An 18,284-nucleotide genomic window follows, 5' to 3' on the forward strand; every position below is an offset into this window, starting at 1 on the left:
TGAGGAAATCCACTGTCATTTTGATGCTGCTGGTGATACCTCAACATACTTCCTGTTGACCCAGTCCTAGTTTATTTCTCTGCACTGAATTGCCCCGCCCACCGTGCCTGAAGCACATCAAATCCCCTGACCCAACCCCCCCAGTAATCTCTGCGCTGATTGGTTTATCCAGTGCTTCGGACATGTGATATGAAGCTAAACAACCAGGTTATTCAACTGATGAAACAAGAGCTTTTGTTGGTTATTTTTGGCAGACCCCTTCAAACCTTCTCATCACCCTTAGGGGAGCGGTGCAGATTCCTGGTTGAGAACCCCTGTCGTATAAATAGGAATAACTGTTGTATCATCAAATAAAGAAAGCTGAAACCTGCATAATGGATAACAGCTGTTGTCATCAAGGGCAACCTCTCAGGCACTAGCAGTAGTATCTTGTATTTTTCATCTTACTTTTAAATTTACAATTTTGATATATCCGTACATAAGCTGAATGATTTGTTCATCAAACCCCTTTGCACGAAGCTGCTGCCACTTTAATTTACGGTACCATTTACCCAGGTTAAAGACCTAGCAGAAGAAAAGAGAAAACAAAAGTTCACAAACAAGATCTGTGAAGGGACCTGATTGATGGATTGGGAGACCCTTACTCCTTCCAGGCTTTCTTACACTCTCAGCAGACCCCAGAGCAGGTAATGTTTATCTATGGATTATAGTCACAGGGAGACAGGAATTCAGGCTAGTATCCAAGAGTTTGTCCTTGATGGTCGATAGCCATTATCTATTACACAAGTGTCAGAGCCGATTTAATTCATGATACCAAAGAAACTTTCTGGTATGTCTACATATCAATAAATATAAATGCAGTATTTACAGTTTTTTAAAGATATGTGCAATATACTTAATTAATTTTACATTGAAATATTCTCCACACCTCCCAATTTTCTCCCTCCCCAGTTCTAACAGCACTATATCCTGGATGAGATGCAACACAATAACCAGCTATTCCTTGGTATCTTGTCCAAGTGACCTTCTAACACTGATTTTTAATTCTTCAATTTTTATTAATTCTCCTCCATCCTATTGTTAGCTATGGGGCGATGGCAGCCTAACCACTCCCCCAGCTAAGATCAATTTTTTCAGTACAGATTGCAGCTTATTAGTTCACCGGGCATGCAGGTTCTCATTTGCTATAGTTCTATGACACTGTTACACATTACTTTCGTCATACATCATTGCTTTGAGACTATCCTATAGTATACACAGGCTTTCTAGAAAAACAATTTATTGACATTTAATGCTAAAGTTACTTTAAGCTACTTAAGGAGATCAGTTCTAATCATCATTAACAGTAGTGAATATGCGTAACCTGACTCAGTGAATCCTAGCTACGTCAGCGAAACAGAGAAGGAAACAGTTACAAGTATTTAGAATAATTTTGCTAAGTAATTGATTGAAACACATTGGACAACTTTGAACATAATTAAATTGCTGGTCCAAATCAAAATGTTTGCTTTAATAATTTGATTTAAATAAAAATGTATTCCTTAGTAAGTAAATGATTGATTTAAACTCATATATTAGCTCATGGAATTGAAGGCAAATTATTGACTTAGTTCAGAAAATTGGTTGAGTGGCTGGAGACAAAGAGTAAGGATAATGGGCAAGTACTCTAATTGGCAGGATGTGATTGGTAGTGTCCCACAATGGTCTGTGGTGAGGACTCAACTATGCATTTAATAATGATTTAGATGATGGGATAGAGGATCACACATTCAAGTTTGCCAATGACACAAAGCTAGGTGATATTGTAAACAATCTAGATGGAAGCATAAAATTATGAGATATTAGTCGATGAAATGAATGGGCAAATCTGTAAGAAATTGATTTCAATGTAGGCACATATGAGGTCACCCACTTTAGACCTAAAAAGGCTAGAAGCAAGGTACTTTCTAAATAGTGAAAAGCCACCTAGAAGTCCAAAGACACCCAGAAGTCCAGGTACATAGTTCATTTAAATGTCAGGTACAGAAACTAATCAAAAAGGCAAATATGGCCTTTACATCTAGAGAACTAGAATACAGCAGGTAGAAATCATGTTTCAGTTATACAAAGCCCTGGTTAGATCACACCTGGTGTTATGTAAGCAGTTTTGACCACATCCTAGAAGGCATATATTGGTCATGGGGGGAGTGCAGAGTAATAATACCTGGACTCCAAGCATTAAATTACAAGATCAACAAACTAGTATTGTATTGCCTGGAATTTAGAAAATGAAGGGGTGATTTGATCAAAGTTTTCTAAATATTAAGAGGAATTAAGAGTAGATTAAGAGAAATGCTGATGGGAGAGTCTAGCACTAGGGGACATAGTCTAAAAATTATGGCCAGACCTTGCAGGATTGAAATTAGGCAATACTTTTATGTACAAAAAGGTGGTCAAAGTTTGAAACTCTCTTCCGCCAATGGCAATTGATGCTAGATCAATTGTTAATTTTAAATCTGAGATTTTTTTGTTAGTTAAAAGTATTAAGAGATATGGAGCAAAGGCAGGTATATGGAGTTAGAAGTCAGATCAACCATTATCTCATCGAATGGCAGAACAAGAGGCTTGTTCAAGCTTAAAGCTTAAATGTCCTACTGATGTTCCTACGTTCCCATAATTTGAAGGGTCCCTTCTGAATACAGTGTGAGTGGTGCTAATGTTTTCCTACATTATAACAATGATTACGCTTAAAAGGTAGTTATCTGGTTATAAAACGTTTTAGAACTCTTGAGGTCCTGAAAGGCACTAAGTAAATGGAAGTCTTTGTTTCTATTTACTTGCAAACCACAATGTTTTGAAGATTTTTTTTACATTAAAGATGTGACATTTTGTGGATGGGACCTTGCAACATTTTGTGTGTCATATGAGAAATTGTTAATACATGTTTGGTTGTGGAATCTGAACAAATTAAAATCAACAATGTTCTGTTGCTCAACAATAAAATAATAGATTAATGCTGGTGGCAAATGGTGACCCTCAGACCTTTACCTTCCTCCCCCTGCAGGACAATTGACCAAACTGCGAGAGCTCTACATCAGTTATAACAGACTGCGTGAAGTGCCTGAGGAACTCGGTGACTGCGAAAACCTGGAGAAACTAGATCTAGCTGTAAACAGGGATCTCTGCGATTTACCTGAACAGGCATGTGTATATTAATTTATTTAGTCTCTTGACTTGGAAAAATTGTTCTAGAGGGTTCTTCACACTGTTTAAACAAGCATTCATACACCGAAGTGTAAGGGTCTTGTACTATAAGCTTTAGATTATGGATAACTGGGCTTTGTATCTGAAGTCTAAGACCTGTGATGAAAAATAGAATTAATGGTGCCATTACATTGTTACTTCAGCTTCACTGTTATAGGTTGCATGATCCCTGGAGGAGGCGATCTCACATTATTAGGATTTGGCAGTGCATCTGCTATAAATATAGTGCAACATTAAACTAAAGATTGTTAAATGTCCTGGGCAGTTCAGAATTTTGATGTAAAGTTTCAAAGTGTGAGCAATTCCCAAATGGGCTTTCAATGTATTTGAAATGTAAGCTTTAGAAAGAGAATTCTGGACACATGCGAGCAAGCGTGCAAAGAGTTTGTTTCTGGCCAGGCAGTATACAAGAAGATGGAAGTTTTTCAGCTGCTAGTCTGGCATAAATGCATGTTTAAATTTGATATAAATGACCTAAAGTATATAGAAATACAAACAGAAAACACTGGAAATACTCATCCAGCAGCTGTGGACAGAAGGTAGGGTTATGGTCAACCAGAAACACTAACCTCTCCACAAATTTGACATCTTCTTGGGAATAAATTGATTTGTGCCCTGGTTCCAACATTTGGAGGAATCATCATGAGCTGCAATGGAGTTTTGGAGGTGCCAGTGTGAATGAGGCACCAAATCCAAAGTGAACTTGGCAACGATTGGAGAGTTCCATCGATAGAGTAAATGTTCTCTAAAACAATTTTATGCAATACAAGTAACATGTAGAACATTAATCTCAGGATAAATATTTGGATTGTTTCTCTTTTCTTCTCTGCCTTGCAAATGTATCTCTGGGACGTGCTTTCCAGGTTAGCCTTCAAATCACATTCCTTTTATGCTCATCCTTTCTGCTTGGTAATTTGGTTATGAGTAATATTCTCTGTAACTTTTTTTGAGCGCACAATGATTTATTTAAGTGTGCAGCTCCTTTAAATTTTTTGTGCGTTTGTATACTCATGGTAATTTAAACGGGCTGCCTTGTGCGTGGGGTCTTTAAAGGGAACATTGATTATAAGCCCCATTTTGAAGGAATTAAATATAAATACATCTATATGGGGGAGGCGATGGCATAGTGGTATTTGGACTAGTGACCCAGGGGTAATGCTTTGGGGACCCGGGTTCAAATCCCACATGGCAGATGGTGGAATTTGAATTCAATGAAAATCTGGAATTAAAAGTCTAATGATGACCATGAAACCATTGTCGATTGTTGTAAAATCCTATCTGGTTCACTCACTAATGTCCTTTAGGGAAGGACATACCCAGCAGAGGTGGCGGTACAGAGGTATACAGTAGGGAGGGAGTTGCCCTGGGAGTCCTCAACTTTGGCTCCGGACCCCATGAAGTCTCATGGCATCAGGTCAAACATGGGCAAGGAAACCTCCTGCTGATTACCATGCACCGCCCTCCCTCAGCTGATGAATCAGTGCACCTCCATGTTGAACATCACTTGGAGGAAGCACTGAGGGTGGCAAGGGCGCAGAATGTACTCTGGATGGGGGACTTCAGTGTTGGTAGCACCACTACTGACCGAGCTGGCCAAGTCCTAAAGGGCATAGTTGCTAGACTGGGTCTGCGGCAGGTGGTGATGGAACCAACAAGAGGGGAAAACATACTTGACATCATCATCACCAACCAACCTGCCACAGATGCATCTGTCCATGACAATATCGGGAGGAGTGACCACCGCAGTCGTTGTGGAGACGAAATTCCACCTTCACATTGAGCTTACACTCCATCATGTTGTGTGGCACTACCACCATGCTAAATCTAGTACAGATCTAGCAACTCAAGACTGGGCATCCAGACACTGTGGGCCATCAGCAGCAGCAGAATTGTACTCGAACACAACCTCATGACCCGTCATATCCCCCACTGTACAATTACCATCAAGCCAGGGGATCAACCCTGGATCAATGAAGAGTGCCGGCGAGCATGCCAGGAGCAGCACCAGGCATACCTAAAAATGAGGTGTCAACCTGGTGAAGCTATAACATAGGACTACTTGTGTGCCAAACAGGCAGCAAGTGATAAACAGAGCTAAGCGATCTCACAACCAACGGATCAGATTTGCAGTCTTGCCACATCCAGTCGTGAATAGTGATGGACAACTAAACAACTCACTGGAGGAGGAGGCTCCACAAATATCCCCGTCCTCAATGAAGGGGGAGCCCAGCACAGCAGTGCAAAAGATATGGCTGAAGTGTTTGCTACAATCTTCAGCCAGAAGTGCCAAGTGGATGATCCATCTCGGCTTCCTCTGGAGGTCCCCAGCATCACAGATGCCAGTCTTAAGCCATTTCGATTCACTCCACGTGATATCAAGAAACGGTTGAAGGCACTGGATATGGCAAAGGCTATGGGCCCTGACAATATTCTGGCAATAGTACTGAAGACTTGTGCTCCAGATTTTCCCGTGCCCCTAGCCAAGCTGTTCCAATACAGCTACAGCACTGGCATCTACCTGGCTATGTGGAAAATTGCCCAGTTATGTCCTGTACACAAAAAGCAGGACAAATCCAACCTGGTCAATTACCGCCCCATCAGTCTACTCTTGATCATCAGTAAAGTAATGGAAGGGGTCATTAACAGTGCTATCAATTGGCACTTGCTTAGCACTAACCTGATCACTGACGCCCAGTTTGGGTTCCGCCAGGGCCACTCAGCTCCTGACCTCATTACAGCATTGGTTCAAACATGGACAGAAGAGCTGAACTCCTGAGGTGAGGTGAGAGTGTCAGCCCTCGACATCAAGGCCGCATTTCACCAAGTGTAGCATCAAGGAGCCCTAGCAAAACTGGAGTCAATGGGGATCAGGGGGGAAACTCTCCGCTGGTTGGAGTCATACCTAGCACAAAGGAAGATGGTTGTGGTTGTTGGAGGTCAGTCATCTTAGCTCCAGGACATCACTGTAGGAGTTCCTCAGAGTAGTGTCCTCGGCCCAACCATCTTCAGCTGCTTCATCAATGACCTTCCTTCCATCATAAAGTCAGAAGTGGGGATGTTCGCTGATGATTGCACAATGTTCAGCACCATTTGCGACTCCTCAGATACAGAAGCAGTTCATGTCCAAATGCAGCAAGGCCTAGACAATATCCAGGCTTGGGCTGACAAGTGGCAAGTAACATTCGTGCCACACAAGTGTCAGGCAATGACCATCTCCAAGAGAATCCAACCATCGCCCCTTGATGTTCAATGGCATTACCATCACGGAATGCCCCACTATCAATATCCTGGGGGGGTTACCATTGACCATAAACTGAATTGGACTAGCCATATAAATACTGTGGCTACAAGAGCAGGTCAGAGGCTAGGAATCGTGTGACAGGTAACTCACATCTTGACCTCCCAAAGCCTGTCCACCATCTACAAGTACAATTCAGGAGTGTGATGGAATACTCCCCACTTGCCTGGATGAGTGCTCCCACAACACTCAAGAGGCTTGACAACATCCAGGACAAAGCAGCCTGCTTGATTGGCATCACATCTACAAACATTCACTCACTCCACCACCGTCACACAGTAGCAGCAATGTGTACCATCCACAGGAATTCACCAAGGCTCCTGAGACAGCACCTTCCAAACCCACGACCACTACGATCTAGGATGACAAGGGCAGCAGATAGGTGGGAACACCACCACCTGGAAGTTCCCCTCCAAGCCACTCACCATCCTGACTTGGAAATATATCGCCATTCCTTCACTGTTGCTGGGTCAAAATCCTGGAACTCCCTTCCTAACAGCACTGTGGGTGTACCTACACCACTTGGACTGCAGCAGATCAAGAAAGCAGCTCACCACCACCTTCTCAAGGGCAACTAGGGATGGGCAATAAATGCTGGCCCAGCCAGCGAAGCCCATATCCCGTGAATGAATAAAAAAAAACAATGTCAACAGTTAGAAATAGTTACATCTTTCAAAATTATTTTAATGGTGTGAGCAAATGTTGTAAATATTTTAGGTGAAGTCTCGTACCAATAGTGGGGTATGGTTGCTCAGTTGTCATATTACTGGGCTACTTAAGTCATGAGTTCAAATCACACCATGGAACGGAATTAGAAAATGACCACGTAAAATACTGGATTGAGGTCTAAACCCATTTTTAAAATTCTTTCATGGGATGTTGTTGCTGGAAAAGCCAGCATTTGTTGACCATCCCTAGTTGCCCTGTGTGGTGAGCCACCTCCTTGAACTTCTGCAGTCCCTCTGGTAACAATTATGATGGTCAGAGCTGGGAACCTGCCACTCCTACCTATTCTGGTCTCCATGTAACTTTAGTTCCATGCTATATGGTTTATATTGACAATTAATTAACTTAGTACAAGACAATAAACACTGGCCCAGATTTTGCTGTACTAATATCAGCAAAACTATCAGCTTTTGCCTCCATTGTATTGGTGGGAGACCCAGCAACTTTGGCAGTGTGCACGTTGTAGTTTCTGCACTCCTTCAGAGCGCTTTCTTTTGAGCTCGCCAATATCAGAATTGAGATGGAAGAATTGGCTCTGGCGACAGTTTGGGTTAATTGCCCAGTGCTATGAATTCAATTCATTGGGTTCCTGGGTGCTAAATATTAGTAGTCTGTGGAGATTGTAACATCTAAGGTACAGGATGTTCCAGTGCTTGTTACATTGGTTCCTGCCTAGTAACATGGGTGGGAGCCTCTCAAAGTATTTTTATAGGTCCCTAGATCAGTTCAAGGGCCAGTGAACAGCAGTTGGCAGTCCATGAGTTTTGGGAGAATCAGGAGAAGGGGAAGAAGCTCTCTGCAGCCAAAGTGCTGCTGTTAGCTCTGAGGAGCTGAGAAGGCAGCTCAGGGAAGCCCTGGTATTTGAAGAAAACTCAAGGGAAGCCCTGGTAACAAAAGAGGGCCCAGGGAAATCCCTGGTAATCGAAGAGGACGCAGAGGAAACCCTAGGAGTCATACATAGCTGGATACAGCCAGGAAACAGGAGTTCAGAGAAACTCAGGGGCAGTGCCAGCTCAGTGAAGCTAGCTGACTAGCAAAGAGCTGAAATTATGCCAGTAAGTAGAGGCTGTAGACTCGGGAATCCAGGGAGAAAGAATTTCGGAAGGTGAGACTGAAACCCTGTGAGGTGGGCCATTGTTAAAGCTATCTGAGTAGGAGCGACTTTTGGAGAGAATTCTGAGGAGAGATCTTCGAAGATGAAGCTGGGAATCCCTCGTGAGACAGAGTTTCAATGCGATTGCCGTTGTTTACTGACGTCTCGGTGGGTTCTTGAGAAACCAATGGACTCTGTCTTGGCTGCATCTGCCATTTACTCTGTAGTGCGGTGTGTTCCACCACAGTGCATCTGTTAATTCATATGTACCTCATACTTTACCTGAATGTTAGAGTATAAATATTGTAAATCGTTTTATCTTTCTTAACTTGTATAGTAAATTTTGTTTTTATTTGTTCAAAACTAGTGGAATTTTGTGGCTTTATTCCAAAAGCTTGAATGTTAACCTTTATCTACTTTAAACAAAATGTTATTGTTCCCGAAGTGGACCTCCCCCATGTCCCGGGGTCTGGCCAAGGATCATAACACCAGTTATAATGAATTTTTTTCAACAGATGCTTCCAGAGGTAATTAGCAAATATTTATCGTACCAGTATCAGAAGGATGATTTTCAAATTATTTATCATACTTTTTAAATGTTAATGTATATGATTTTTCAATCAAATTTATTGCACTATTGCATGTTTAAATGTATATGACTTTTTAACATGATTTATCTTACTTTAAAAAAATGTTTTAATGCATAACTTTTTAAAATTATCAAATTTATCTCACTCTAAAACTGTACAAATGTATAATTTAAAAAAATGATTCTGATCAAATTTATCTGACTCAATTTTTTTGTTCGGATGACTTTTTTTGCATGTCTCTATTAAATGATAGATACCGCAGCAGCTTTCTTTTGGCAGATTCTCTGAGTGTGGCCTTTATCCATTGCAACATTGTGTTTGGCTGCACTAGAGAACATTGCAGAGCCATGCTGAGGCCCACACAATGAGGGATTTCTCCTCTCTTTACAAGTGAAATTCTCACCCCCACCATTGTGTTAGGTAGGTGCCTTAACTCGAGGTCATTGGCAAGTGCTGTCACGTTGCTGACGACTGCAAAATCTGGGTCACTGTTTTACCAGTGTTGGCCACATTCAAATAGTAAATGTTTTAACACAATTGTTCAGTAACTTTGGTGGAGGATTGAACTTGTTTAATTGCAAATGTTTTTCACTTCTTTAGCTGTCTCACCTGCAAAGGCTCTACCACCTCGACCTGTCCATGAACTGTTTCACCACCTTCCCCATGGCTATTCTGAATATGCCCGCACTGGAATGGTTAGATATGGCCAGTAACAAACTGAAGGAGCTGCCGGATGATGTAGCCAGGTAACAAACAGTATTTTAATATAAGCCCAGTTTCTTCATTTTCTGTTCTTCCAAAGATTTGAAATTTAAACTTGTCAAGACTTGCAGTTTCACAATCTCTTTTCAAAATGTGATTATTATCGTTAAAATTACATTTCATTCAGCTATTTCCGCCAATGTAGTGTTGCTAAAAATTATTATAATTGTTTTTTTAAAGTCTTCGATTCCTTTCAGTGCTGAGTACATACACACATATTTCATAAAAGAGCTGATGAAATCTTAACAAAAACATTAGAGATTACCTTTTAAAGCTGTTCTGGACTGTTAAGAAACCCATGGACTGTATGGTTCCACAGGACTTTACCTAGGCATAGGCAAGTGCTTGCTGGAGAATTCCTTTGTTAAGATACATCAAACATATTTAATTAAAAATGTAATTTTAATAAAAGTAGCCAAAATGATGATAATGTTCTAATTGGTGTAATGGTTATTAATGCAATGTAAGCGAACTTTTACTTTTTGTTGTTTTATTGCATGTGTTTCATCATTTATGCAAGTCAAAATTCTTTAATCGCTATTGAAAAAGAAAATGTAAATTATTCTTACCCCACAATGTGGAGAGGAACAAAGCCAAGCGACAAACATCCAACTCTTATGCATTTGCAATGCAATGCAAGGAACAGCACCAACTGTTGTACATGGTTTTTTTCGACCTTACAAAAGCCTTTGGCTATCAATCGCAAAGGCTTATGGAATGTCCCCCTCAAATTTGGCTGCCTTCAGAAATTTGTTACCTTCTCTGCAATGCAAGCTGTGATCCTCATCAACGTAACCACTATAGACCCTTTCTCGGTGACGACTGGAGTCAAACAAGGCTGTGTCATTGCATGAACTCTCCTCTCCATTTTCCTTGCTGCAATACTGAAACTTACCTCCAGCAAATTACCTACAGGTGTGGAGATAATCTACAGAACAGCCAGGAAACAGTTCAACCCAAAACCTAAATCACTCAAACTTCAGTCATTGAGCTTCAGAATGCAGATGACACTTGCGCGTGCATTCATTCAGAAACTGCTCCTTTTCCGAAGCATTTGGGAAAATGGGCCTTTCACTAAACACCCGGGAAACTAAGATCCTCTTCCAACCAGCACAACACCTCCCTCTATCGATTAAGATAAACGGCAAGATCCTAGAAAATGTGGACCATTTTCTGTATCTTGGGAGCTTCCTCTTCAAGAAGGCAGACATAGACGATGAAACCAATCATCCCCTCCAATATGCCAGCTCAGCTGTTGGCTGACTGAGGGAAATATTTGAGGATCAGGATCTCAAATCCGAGACTAAGATCTTGGTTTACTGGGCAGCAGTGATCCCCTCGCTCCTATATGCTTCAGCGACTTGGATAATCTCCAGGAGGCACCTTAAAACACTGGAGAAGCACCATTAGTGGTGCCTTCACAAGATCCTCCAGATCTGGTGGCAAAAAAGATGGTCCAACAGCAGCATCCTCTCACAAGCCAACATGTTAAGCGTACCGATGCTAATCACTCAAAACCAGATCTGCTGGGCAGGACATGCCATTCGTATGCCTGACACCCGAGTAGAAGCAACTGTTCTACTCTGAACTTGGTTGCGGCAGGAGACCTTTAGGGGTGTCCTCAAACTACCTCTGAAGAAATCAAAGATCCTTACTGACTCATGGGAGTCCCAGGCTTGTGATTGACCAAAATGGAGAAGATTGATTCGGGAAGGCACCAAACACATTGAGAGACTTCGTCGAGAGCACGCAGAGGTGAAGTCGTGGTGTTGACAGCGCACAATCTTCCAAACACCTTAGCTGCCTGACCCTTCAAGCACCACCTGCCCGCATGTGGCAGAGTCTACAGATCTCACATTGGACTTATCAATCTGAATCCTTCGAAGCTGAGTGGAAGCAAGTCATCCTCGATCCTGAAGGACTGCCCAAGAAGAAGGGAGTATTTACTGTACCAAGTCTCATTTCCTTCTTGGTGAATCCTACAATGCTTTTGTAACAGATTGATTGTTTGAAAGTTTTACTATAACATTGCCACAGATTTACACTTTTGAACACACCCATTCTGTTAATACACAGAAATATATCTGATCATTTTGAATAATAGTATAATAATGACCATTACAAGGAATTTTATATGAAACAAACTCTTGTACTAAATTGTATCTTCACCTTCTAAGTATATGTAGAACACAAAAGAGAGAGTAGTTTTTATACTTACTATTTTCTGAGTTGTTCTCCCTGTAAAGACCATTACATCAGGAAAACAGGCATTTTCACTTTGAGGACGCATCTGCAGGTTACTTAAATGCCTGAAAGAAGTCTTCCTCAATATAGGAATACATAGGAATAATACACAGTACATAACAACCAAGTAAAAGTAGAAGAGAATCTCTGTGTATGTTGAGAGAGAGAGAGAGAGAGAGAGAGGCGGTGGAGGGAAAGACAGAGTTCATGTTGGGAGTTAGCTTTTACCTTGCTTCTGCAGAATTGCAGTACTCAGAGTGCACTGTGATTGAGCCGCATAATTTACAAAGGAAAGGCAAGGAGAAAAAAAATAATTCAACTTTTTTTTAGCTTTTTATACACTAAGGCATTAAATAACATTTCATTTAAGTACTGTTTAGGATTAACTATTTTCTGTTTCACAGATGACTCTTGTTTGTGGTAGGGATGTATATTTTTCTAATTTATATTAAATAAAAACATGCTGTTTTATTAACTGTTCTAGGAGGAAAAGAGGATAAGCCATAATTTGCTGTCAAAATAACAGAGTGTCTCATGAAGCTCACTTTAATTCATGTGCAAACAGTACAGAAATTTAAAACTAGAGGCCATTAAACCTAAATATCCAGGAGTTGTTGTCCATGATGCACCATCCAGCCATTAGCTTTATTGGAAAAATAAGGAGAATTTCTTGCATTCATACCTGCCAGATTAACTGGTCATTCATCTTATTTGGGGCCAAGAACACTTACTGTAATTCGTTGTAAATGAAGGGCTATACGAGCATTTTTTCATGTAAGGCATGACAGTATTTTTGGCTACTCAACTTCAGAAGCATCACAGTTGAGAATCACCCAAGCATCATGTGGTGTCCACACAAGTGCATGTTCAGTGGATATCATTGTATAGTGATTAGAAGTAGCAAATCTAGCTTTTTCTTATACCTAATCCATTGGGGCTCAGACAATTAATATCTTAACAGAGATCAGATAACACATTCAGCAGAAACCAAAATGCAAACCTGGGATTTTTGTTGTCTCTTTGGCCCAGCTACTTACTAAGTAAACTTCCTGAGCCATCAGGAATGCTACAATTTTGGATTTCTAAAAGGTGGTGGCGGTTGGGGAGAGTTGGGTGTGTAATGAAGGGAAAATACTCCCTGTAACGGTACAGTATTGATACATCTCTATTACATTGGGCATCTACAATAGTAGAGTGCAAATGTAATATTTAGTCTTTTGGTAGTACAAAACTTGAGTATTGCTGAAAAAAAAGAGACATTTTTGTTGAAGCTTTTAGTCTTGCCTTTATCAGGACAATTCACAAGGATACCAAATGTAAAGGGAACAACAATTTCTACTGTATGAGAAAAGAGTGCTGATTGGTTGGCAAGTGGACTGTCAACTGCCAGTTGAGAATGCAATTTCGAACAATGCTTGGCAGTTAACTGTCACCATCAATTGGTGGATTCTCTATGGCAACACCTCTACCAATCAGAATGCACTTGTCAACCAAACAGCACTCCCTTCTCATACAGTATAAATTGTTGTTCCCTTTACATTTGGTATTCTTGTGAATGGTCCTGTTGAATGCAAGTTGCAAAGCTTCAACAAAAATGTCTTTTTTTCAGCAATGCTCAGTGTAATATTTATTTTGGGAAAATATGACTACTTTGGATGGATGAAAATTTGCATAACATCCCTATACATATGTGAGGTGGATCAGACAAAATTCCTATGAGTATAAATATATACATTACTTTTTTTTCTGCTATTTTCTATTTTTCCACTGACAGAATGAAAAACCTACACACAATTTGGCTACAGAGGAATGAAATCACTCACCTGCCAGAAGCCATAAGTAAACTGAAAAATCTCGGTACTCTAGTTCTAACCAACAACAAGCTACAGCAAATTCCAGTTTGTATGGAAGAAATGATAAATTTGAGGTAACAAAGCACTGGAAACCAGTCATTCCATGTGCATTTGGTGTTCAATGTTTCTCTGCTTATTGATTTTAACAGGTGGATGAGGGAACCAAATGCAATATTTCCAAGTTTGCTGATGACAGAAAACTGGGTGGGGTTGTGAGGAGGATGCAAGGAGGCTTCAGGGTGATTTAGACAAGTTGTGAACACATGGCAGATGCAGTATAATGTGGATAAATATGAAGTTATACGCTTCAGTGTGTAAAACAGAAAGGCAGAGTATTATTTAAATGGTGATATATTAGGAAATGTTGATGTACAAAGGGATCTGGGTGTCCTTGTACACCAGTCTATGAAAGTAAATAGGCAGGTGCAGCAAGCAATTAGGAAGGAAAATGGTATGTTGGCCTTCATTACAAGAGGATTTGAGTTCAGAAGTAGGGATGTCTTATTGCAGGTTTACAGGACCATAGTGAGACCACACCTGGAGTATTGCGTGCAGTTTTGGTGTCTCTACCCAAGAAAGGATATACTTGCCATAGAGGGAGTGCAGCAAAGGTTCACTAGGCTGATACCGGGGATGGCAGGACTGTTGGATGAGGGGAGATTGGTTCGACTGGGCCTGTATTCAGAAGTAGAAGAGTTGAGAGGGGATCTGATTGAAATGTATAAAAGTTTCTATGTGGAAAATTACTGTCTAGTGAGCGAAGCAGAAAACCAGTAGGTTCTTAACAAGGACATTCATGATATGTGAATCTAGAGAACCTTAGAAAACTATGATATTGCACCTATAATTTTCTCATCTATTACTTGTAATGTCGTAGGGTGAATCCCATCAGGTCTTGGCGATTTGCCTATCTCGAGTCCCATTATTTTCTCCATTAACATTTCAAATATATGTAAGTCTATTTAAGTTCTGCCCATTGACTTATTTTTATACTGCTTTGTAACACTGGTATTTTTCCTCTACCTTAATTGTAGAAACAAATACAAAGTACTCAGTAAGAGGTCTGCCATTCCTCTCCTTTCCAGGAGAGGTGCCAGAGGACTGGAGGACAGCCAGTGTGGCACCCTTATTCAAGAAGGGAGGAAGGGATAAACCAGAGAACTACAGGCCAGTCAGTCTAACCTCAGTGGTGGGGAAACTATTGGAAGCAATTCTGAGGGACAGAATTAATCTACACTTGGAGAGGCAGGGATTAATCAAGGATAGTCAGCATGGTTTTGTTAAGGGGAGGTCATGTCTGACCAATTTGATTGAATTTTTCAAAGAGGTGACCAGGTATGTAGATGAGGGAAATGCATTTGACATGATCTACTTGGACTTCAGCAAGGCTTTTGTTAAGGTCCCGCATGGGAGGCTGATAATGAAGGTAAGAACCCATGGGATCCAAGGCAATTTGGATCCAGAATTGGCTGAGTGGCAGGAAGCAGAGGGTGATGGTCGAGGGGTGTTTTTGTGACTGGATGCCCTTGTCCGATGGGGTTGCACAGGGATCAGTGTTGGGTCCCTTGCTGTTTGTGGTATATATAAACGATTTAGACTTGAATGTAGGAAGGTTGATCAGTAAGTTTGCGGATGACATGAAAATTGGTGGGGTGGTAAATAGTGAGGAGGATAGCCTTAGATCACAGGAGGATATAGACGGGCTGATCAGTGGCAAATGGAATTTAATCTGGATAAGTGTGAGGTGATGCACTTGGGCAGGACAAACAAGGCATGGGAATACACGATGAATGCTAGGACCCTGGGAAGTACTAAGGATCAGTGGGACCTTGGTGTGCACCGGTTCCTTAAGGTAGCGGGACAGGTAGATAAGGTGGTTAGAAGGCATATGGGATACTTGCCTTTATTAGCCGAGGCATAGGATATAAGAGCAGGGATGTTATGCTGGAACTGTATACAATGCTGGTTAGGCCACAGCTAGAGTATTGTGTGTAGTTCTGGAATCCGCATTATAGGAAGGATGTGATTGCAGAGGAGATTTACCAGGCTGTTGCCTGGGCTGGAGAGTTTTAGTTATGAGGAGAGATTGGATAGACTGGGGTTATTTTCCCTGGAGCAGAGGAGATTGAGGGGGAACATGATTGAGGTGTATAAAATTATGAGGGGCATAGATAGGGTAGACAGTAAGGAACTTTTCCCCTTGGTGGAGGGATCAATAACCAGGGGGCAAAGATTTAAGGTAAGGGCAGGAGGTTTAGAGGGGGATGTGAGGAAGAATTTTTTCACCCAGAAGGTGGTGGGAATCTGGAACTTACTGCCTGAAAGGGTGGTAGAGGCAGATATCCTTGTAAAATTTAAGAAGTATTTGGATGAGCACTTGCGATGTCATGGCATACAAGGCTATGGGCCTAGTGCTGGAAAATGGGATTAGAATAATTAGGTACTTGTTTGACCGGTGCAGACTCGTTAGGCCGAAGGGCCTTTTTCTGTGCTGTAGACCTCTTTGACTCTTATCGTCCATTGTAATTTCACCTACATCTGCTGCTAATGGGCGATTTGCCATTCTTACTCAAATTTATTAAAATCTTCAGGTATAATATCACTTTTACTGTCAGGTTTGATGTACCCTGTATGGTTTTAGTCCTCCCTTTTTGCACTAATTACTTCCTTTGTTGCTTTTAATAAATCATTCTCTGCTACAGTAATGTTAACATCGTGCCAGCCATGGTTTAATCAGTAGCACTCTCGCCTCTGAGTCACAAGGTCCCAATCCAGGACTTGAGCACAAGAATCAAGACAAACTCCTGTGCAGTACTAAGGGAGTGCTACACTGTTAGAGATGCTGTCTTTCGGATGAGATATTAAACCGAGGCCCTGTCTCCCCTCTCAGGTGGATGTAAAAGATCTCAGGGCACTAGTTGGAAGAAGAGCAGGAGAATTATCTCTGGTGCCCTGGCCAATATTTACCTTCCAATCAACATCACAAAAACAGATTATTTAATCATCAGTCCCATTGCTGTTTGTGGAAGCTTGCTGTGCGCAAATCGACTGTCGCATTTCCAACATTACAACAGTGACTACACTTCAAAAGTGCCTCATTGGCTGTAAATTGCTTTGAGATGTTCAGCGGTTTTAAAAGCTGCTATATCAGTGCAAGTCTTTAGTTTTTCTTTCTCAATAGCCCTCCCAAATGGCAAGATTCCCATTTTTCGATACATTTGTCTAAGCCTTTACTTTTAGCTTGATCCTGCCTCTTATCTCATTTGTTGGCTGTGGTTGCTATCTAAACAAGTGGAGTTTGCCTTTTAGGGGTATGTAAAGGTTTTGACGAATAAGCCTATGACCTAGCGGTAGCAGTCCTGCCTCTCAGTCAGAAACTTTGCTATCCACTCCAGAGAGTCCCAGCAAACTGGGAATGGAATATAGTTATTAAATACGGAATTAAATTCAGCAGGATACTCATTTTCAGACAGATTGGCTACTGTCTCAGTGGTAGTATTTCTACCTCTGAGTCAGAAAGGTTGGATTCACTCCAGATAATCCGACATGAGGAGACTAGTTCCATGACTCATAATTCTGAATTAGTGTGCAGTGGGGGCTTCCGATGTCAGATCTTAGATATCCAATTTATTTGGAGTAATGTCATTTTTATACTCTCACTGATCATGGGGAGCATTATAAAAAGCACTGGTTCATCCTCAACTGGATTATTGTGTCCAATTCTGGGCACTACACTTTAGAAATGATGTGAAGGCTCTGGACAGGATGCAAAATAGATTTACAAGAATAGTTCCAGGGTGAGGGACTTCAGTTACATGGATGGATTGGAGAAGGTGGGGTTATTCTTCTTTGAGAAGAGAAAGTTGAGAGAAAATTTGATAGAGGTGTTCAAAATCATTAGGGATTTAGACAGAGATAGAGAGAGAAATTGTTCCCATTGGCAGAAGTTCGAGAAGTAGAGAACACCGATTTAACATGAATGGAATGGCTGAAGGATCTATGGCGACAGGAGGAAAAACTTTTTCATGCAGCGAATGGTTAGGATTTGGCCTGAGTGTGGTGGAGGCAGGTTCAATTAAAGGCACAGATGGTTTACTTCTATGATTCTGAAGAATTTCTTTATCATTGATCTGATGTGGTTAATGTATTTGAAAGGTTTGTGAATCTGAGGGATAATCCTCTTCAGCTCCAAGTAACTCTACCCAAGTGTGTAAACCCAGAGGAGGAGGAAGACCGTGAATTATTTGGGATAGAATTTATGCAAGCCTACATTCAGGAATTAAAAAATAGTGAGTAAAAGAAAATTTTATTTATTTATTTTGTAAAAAACATCAGGTGAGAGAAAATTTTAAAAGATCAGCCTGCTGCATCAAGAAAAACATTATAGAAGATAGTACAATAAATATTTGAAAATCTTATGAAAGATTGTAGCGGTAAATGTCAAACTATTGACATTAATAGTTTATGTCGTACAG

The 18,284-nt window shown here is 40.9% G+C and overlaps 1 protein-coding gene across 1 annotated transcript in view; it reads left to right on the forward strand.

Moving 5' to 3' along the window:
• Positions 1-18,284, forward strand: part of lrrc39 (leucine rich repeat containing 39) — a 32,091-nt gene that overhangs the window by 12,649 nt on the left and 1,158 nt on the right. Inside the window, exons 4-7 of the mRNA XM_078561689.1 lie at positions 3,044-3,180; positions 9,551-9,696; positions 13,731-13,883; positions 17,965-18,098. Coding sequence (XP_078417815.1) covers positions 3,044-3,180; positions 9,551-9,696; positions 13,731-13,883; positions 17,965-18,098 — 570 coding nt within the window. The remainder of the gene's footprint in view (positions 1-3,043; positions 3,181-9,550; positions 9,697-13,730; positions 13,884-17,964; positions 18,099-18,284) is intronic.

Source organism: Cetorhinus maximus, chromosome 17 (genome assembly GCF_964194155.1).
Source record: "Cetorhinus maximus chromosome 17, sCetMax3.hap1.1, whole genome shotgun sequence".
Lineage (NCBI taxonomy): Eukaryota > Metazoa > Chordata > Chondrichthyes > Lamniformes > Cetorhinidae > Cetorhinus > Cetorhinus maximus.